The 6,710-nt window shown below is 41.1% G+C and overlaps 1 protein-coding gene across 1 annotated transcript; it reads right to left on the reverse strand.

Moving 5' to 3' along the window:
• Positions 1-1,903: 1,903 nt before the first annotated feature.
• pcdh8 (protocadherin 8) lies at positions 1,904-6,313 on the reverse strand. The gene is made up of 4 exons (XM_014164358.3): positions 3,863-6,313; positions 3,664-3,734; positions 2,923-3,047; positions 1,904-2,650 (listed from the first exon to the last, which is right to left on the reverse strand). The coding sequence occupies exons 1-4, from the start codon at positions 6,218-6,220 to the stop codon at positions 2,298-2,300; spliced, it is 2,907 nt and encodes a 968-aa protein (XP_014019833.1). The 5' UTR covers positions 6,221-6,313; the 3' UTR covers positions 1,904-2,297.
• Positions 6,314-6,710: the final 397 nt, after the last annotated feature.

Raw genomic sequence — 6,710 nt, forward strand, 5'->3', positions numbered from 1 at the left:
TCTTTGGACTTTATATGGCGATTGGCATCTAACTTTCATAGTATTACCATGACAACCGACCGACCTCAGTTCATATTTAAATCCCCCACATGGGTATAACCAATGAGGAGATGGCACATGGGTATCTGCTTCTATAAACCAATGAGGAGATGGGAGAGGCAGGAAATGCACCGCGTTCAGCGTCACAAATAGAGCTGACTTCTATTTTAGCACTTGGCAATGCAGACGCTCGTTGGCGTGCGCGAGCAGTGTGGGTGCAATGATTGAATGACATGTATGTGTACATTTATTTTGCAATGCTCGCGCACGCAACCCGAGCGGTGTGGTCAGCACGTAACGAATGTCTTGGTAACATGACAACAGTGACAGAACTTCGAGCACACACAGATTCAAAATCTGCAAGTGTGTTTTTGATTCACAGCAGAATATTCATACTCCTAAATGGACTTGTAATAATTCTGAAAATACATTATACTTGCAAATCTTATTGAATGTATTCAAATGTCAATTCACAAGTTTGTGACCATCTTTCACACATCATGATACAAGCTTGCAAAATGTAATTACACATTTGCGAATCGTACCTGCAACCACGAATCTCAATGTACGACCACGAAATTCAAAATACAAAATCATGTAGTTGTGTGTCATCATTATAATCCCATATGATTACAGCTGTGAGTCTGTTTGGGTAAATCTCTGAGAGTTTTGCACAGGATCCTTTTTAAAATTATTCAAACTCTGTCATGTTGGTTGTTGATCATTGCCATTTTCAAGTCTTGCCATAGATTTTCAAGCTGATTTAAGTCAAAACTGTAAGTAGGCCACTCAGGAACATTCAATATATTTGGCCTTGTGTTTTAGGCTATTGTCTTGCTGAAATATGAATTTGTCTCCCATTGTCTGTTGGAAAGCAGATTGAACCCAGGTTTTGCTCTAGGACTTTGTCTGTGCTTAGCTCTATTTTGTTTATTTTTATTCTAAAAACCTCCCTAGACCTTGCTGATTACAAGCATACCCATAACATGATGCAGCCATCACCATGCTTGAAAATATGAAGAATGGTACTCAGTGATGTGTTGTGTTGGATTTGCCCCAAACATAACGCTTTATATTCAGGAGATAAAGTTAATTTCTTTGCCACATTTTTTGCAGTTTTACTTTAGTGCCTTGTTGCAAACAGGATGTATGTTTTGGAATATTTTTATTCTGTAGAGGCTTCCTTCTTTTCACTCTGTCATTTAGGCTAGTATTGTGGAGTAACTACAATGTTGTTGATCCATCCTCAGTTTTCGTCTATCACAGCCATTAAACTATTTAACTGTTTTAAAGTCACCATTGGCCTCATGGTGAAATCCCTGAGCGGTTTCCCTTTTCTCCGGCAACTGAGTTAGGAAGGACGCCTGTGTCTTTGTAGTGACTAGGTGTATTGACATACCATCCAAAATGTAATTATTAATTTCACCATGCTCAAATGGATATTCAGTGTGTACTTTTTTTTTTACCCATCTACCAATGGGTGCCCTTCTTTGCGAGGCATTGGAAAACCTCTCTGGTCTTTGTGGTTAAAACCTTTTGAAATGAATTGCATGTGTGGGGTACATAGATGAGGTAGTCATTAAAAAATCATGTTGAACACTATTGCACACATAGTGAGTCCATGCAACTTATTAAGTGACTTGCTAAGCACATAACATAATGGTTAAATACCTATTGACACAAGACATTTCAGCTTTTCATGTTTTATTAATTTGTAAAAATGTGTACAAACATAATTCCACTTCGACATTATGGCTGTAACACAAGAAAATGTGGAAAAAGTCCAGGGGTGTAAATACTCTGAAGGCACTATATATATATATATATATATATATATATATATATATATATATATATATGGGTTAATGGGAAAGTCAAGCCAGATGGGTAAAATTCTTGGTGTGTGACCATAAGAGAAAAGTCATGCTAAACAAGATGACAGGGAAATGGTCTTATCTCATAAACAATTATGCACATACTGTATCTCTCATTGTTTTAATATTGTGTTTAGTCATACAACAAACACCAATGTTTTTACAAATGTTCATACAATAAGAATATCAATATATACACATAACCTACATCTTCACAATTGAATCAAAGAAAATATACATTAGCTGTTTTCAATATGCATCAAGTTGCTTTCCTTTTCATACATGAAATGTCCATATGTCTAACAGTACGACCAGTATCTGTAGAATCTAGTGAATACTGCAGTATCTATAAATAACCATCTGTATATTTACTTGGCAGGTTGTTTAAAAAATGGTGGCAACTTCAGATATGGTTGCCACTGTAGTAATATCTTGGTTGTGCTCCTGAATTCCAGCAAGTCCGGCAGCAGATTGTCTTTTTTGATGGGCGAAGTAAGAGGGGAGTGTACCTGTGTGATGAGAGAACGTCTGCATGGTGTTTCTTGCTTTGGGAATGCTGGTGCTATAGCCAGAGTCTTTCCAGGTGTGGGGATAGGCATGGGGATTGTTGTAGACCGGTGCTTGGGAAAAGCCAATTGTGTATGCATTGTCTAGTGGGGCCTGGAAGCTTTGGGTTGGTATTACACAGTAAGTGCCTTGACAATCCACAGCGAGGGTGTTAGCGGCGTGGAAGGAACCTGAAATAGAACACACACACACACGCATACAGAATTACTTTCCAAGCCCAAGGAGTAAAGAATGATAGTGACAGAGTCATTCATTGTTACCGTGCTACATAGCCAGGTGGGTTTTACACTGGTGGTGGAAGGGGTGAGTAATCCCCACACAATGTAATCCGCTGCAGTTTGAGTGCTATGAAGTGCTATAAAAATGCCAACTGTTATCTTCATCATTCTGCTACGAGGAACTCTAAAATCTCAGTATGAAATTGTGATGGTAGTAAACTCACTTTTGGCCCAGGGCTGGAAGGTGCTGAGGTTCCTCTTGCCTCCATCCCCACTGATGTCAGAGTCACTGTCATTGAAGTCACTGTCTCCCTTGCCACTGTCCTTTACGCTCTGCTGGTCAATGCCACTGTGAATAGAATCAAACATTAGCCACTGCACCGCTGTATCTGATTATTGATGTGTGCTTTTTCCCCCCTCTTATGAAGCCTTCCACCACCCAGCCCCTCTCTCCGGACAACAACTGCAATCACGTGTACAGATACAGGATCTTAATTTTAGCCAGCTTACTACAGCAGGAAAATTATCCTGCAACAACAGGAAATGTGAATTATAATGTGGATTATAATTAATGACCTGACGATGATATAACTATGTTCTTCTGTCCTGCACCTGATGAGTTGGATGTGCATATTTTTATATATTTTTTTCTATTATAATTAATGGATAATTTTTTTGTAGAGGTTGATATATTTCTTGTTTGGGCAAATCAAGTCTGACATTTTGAAGTGGAAATTACACACTTCAGAAGGCTTTTTAAACCTTGAATGCACTATAAGTTTGCATGTCCTGCTGTGCAGGAAAATTCTAAGAGTGATTCAATTAAAACCCTACATCTGCTGTATGCATATGGAATGTTAAGCACCTTCCAGTGACTGGTTATGGAAATGATTTCTCATGGAAAATAATAACTGTAATAACATAGCACATCATGCCAAGTATGATCAACGTGGTGGTATTCTTACCTCATTTGCAGGCAGTATTTTTCCCCTTGCCACAAAGATGTTGGTAGGAAAGGCTTAGGAGGCAGGAACATCTAAAGAACAAACACAAGAGAACAGGATGGGAAATGATTTCAGCTACTTGGATCAGGAGTAGTGCTACACTTGAATGTGTACGGTTGTATTTAAACGCAATTGAAACTGAATGAAATTTTTCACTCACCTGTGACTCCAAGTCTCCATTTTTCTCCTCATACAGGCTGGACTCATCAAGAGATGAAGAGGTCCTTTCATTGAGGAAACCTCTTGGTCCACCGTACATGTTGGGTTCTGCAGAGTTGAGCCTGGGATGATGCCTGGAGTCAAACAGGCCGTGAGACACGTCTCTCTTGGAGTCTTGATCCTTCCCTCCTCCATTCAACTTGCATGTGATAACAACAATCACTATGGCAATCAGGAGCAGAGCACAACCCCCGCCGAGCATTATGATAACTACTACTGAAACATCCAAGCCTGCGTCTTCCTCATCAGTTGAACGTAGTACAATGACAACTTGGTCGTCTGAGAGCTGCGAATCTGTGACAACAAAGCGAATGGTGGCACTGCTGGAGAGGGGGGATCTCCCATTGTCACTCACTGCAATTTTGATTTCCAAAACATTTCCAATAGCAGAGGCCAGCCCCTGTTTTAGAGCTATTTCTCCAGTGTCTTTATTGATTGAAAATAGGTTAGAGTCACCTTGTACGATTCTGAAGCTGAGCTCACCATTCATGCCCTCATCCTTATCCTGACCCTTGACCCATAGGGCCAGGTACCCCAGTGGTGCATTGACAGGAAGAGGAACTTCAGCAGAGTCATTCAGCATAACAGGAAAGGTGAAATAGGGATAGTTGTCGTTCTGATCAACCACTTTGATTCTGATCATGGATGTGCTTGACAGCTGAGGTGAGCCCTTGTCATCAGCCTGGATGGTTAATTCAATCTGTTGGACGGTTTCAAAATCAAAAGATCTCAGACTATACAATGACCCTGACATTGGGTCAATAGACACATAAGTCAAAATGGAGGCCTCACCCACAACATCTGAATCAATTAGTTTGTATGATACTTTTGCATTTTTACCCATATCAAGGTCACGTGCTACAACAGTAGTTATATATGACCCAGGGATATTATTTTCCAGGACAGAAACTTCATAAATGGATTTACTGAAGAGGGGGGCGTTGTCGTTCTCGTCGGTCACTCTGATGGTATACTGCTTCACTGTTTTGAAAGGTGGTGTTCCGAGGTCTTCAGCCACTACAGTGAGGTTATACTCTGGGATCTTCTCTCTATCTAAAGTGGTGGTTGTTACAATCATAAAAGTGTCGCCGTAGGCTTGTTGCAGCTTGAAATGATCGTGGCCGTGTAGGCTGCTGCGCACGTAACCGTTTGAGCCAGAGTCACTGTCCGAGGTGCTGATCAGCGCAACAAAACTTTCCTCCGCTGCGGCCTCCGTGATGTAAGCTACACCATCACTAGTCGAGGTCATTGGCTTGATAATGATTTCTGGTGCGTTATCATTTACATCTACAACATCAACAACAACTTTGCAGGTCGATGGAATAGAATTTGCGCCTAAATCGGATGCTTTAATGTTCAATTCATAAGACCTCTGCTTCTCATAATCAACCAATGTTTTTAAAGTTACAGCACCGGAAATTCGGTCTACATTAAAAATGCGCATTGCTTCAGAGTCTTTTACAAATCCATACACTACCTCGCCATTGATGCCCGCATCTGGGTCAAACGCATGCACTTTCAGCACTTGGTAACCTATGGGTGAATCCTCATAAAGTTCAACTTTTAGTGAGTTGTGCTCAAACGTTGGGCTGTTGTCATTAAAATCCAGCACTTTGATATGAACAGTCATTGATCCGGACCTGGGTGGCTCTCCGCCATCTGTTGCCGTCACTTCAATTGTGTAGGAATCTTCAGCCTCTCTGTCCATTGCTTTCACAAGCACAAGTTCAGCATACTTCACTCCATCCTCCCTGCTGCGCACATCAACTATGAAATGGCTGGAGGGAGAGATATGGTAACGTTGGATGTAGTTATTGCCGACATCATGGTCAACAGCGATGTCCAACGGGAATCGTGAGTCCACCTGAACATTCTCGGATATCTCAAGGGTCGTCTCTTTGTGGAGGAAGTGGGGTGAGTTATCATTGATGTCCTTTACCTCGATCTCCACGTGAATCAGCTGAAACTTTTCTTTGGAGAAGGCAACTATGTCGAAGGTGACAAAGCACCGCGGGGACCTTGGGCAGAGATGCTCTCGGTCAATCGTTTCCCCAACTACTAAAAGTCCATCAATCTCCCTCATTTGAATCACAGACGAATTGGTCTCCTGCATGAAGCGGAAAGATGTTCCAGGGTCCTCTGCTGGGTCTATCTTTAAATCCTGAGACAGATTTCCAATCTCTGTCCCGGGCGCATCCTCTTCATAAGTGTAGTACCTCGTAGTTGTACACTGAACCGAGTAGAACAGAACAGCAAGCAACACGCACTCTCCAACTCCTCGAATCCAGCAGAATCCCATTTTAAAGGTCAATGAAGATGACGAAATAAAACTTAATAAAGAAAACGAGCTGGAAGTAAACTTGTTGTGATGTTGAGCTCGCTTGCCACGACCAACTAGATTGGATACAGTCCAAAGAGAGCATTGACCTATAAACCTTGATTTATGCAAATTAGTTGTCTAATAGACCAATGGCATTCAACTGCCCAGCCAAATGGGGCTCGTTTGGTTTCCGCCTGGTGCCAATTACTGCAGCCCCTCTCATTGACTGTGTGCAAATGGTCTTTTTAAATACATTGGTAATGGAATTTTATAATGATAAGGAAAAACTGCCTCACATTGAAGTATATATATTGTCACTTCTTCAATAGACTATTAATCCAGTTGGACTTTTTCTATCTGAACAAATGACTTTCATTCACAGGTTATTTGAGGCTGATGTGTTATTTGAGACTGATGTGTTGGTCTGTTTATGAATACAGAAAAACAATAGTCACCAACACTGTTGAAC

The sequence above is a fragment of the Salmo salar genome, chromosome 21 (assembly GCF_965601325.2).
Source record: "Salmo salar chromosome 21, fSalSal1, whole genome shotgun sequence".
Classification (NCBI taxonomy): Eukaryota; Metazoa; Chordata; class Actinopteri; order Salmoniformes; family Salmonidae; genus Salmo; species Salmo salar.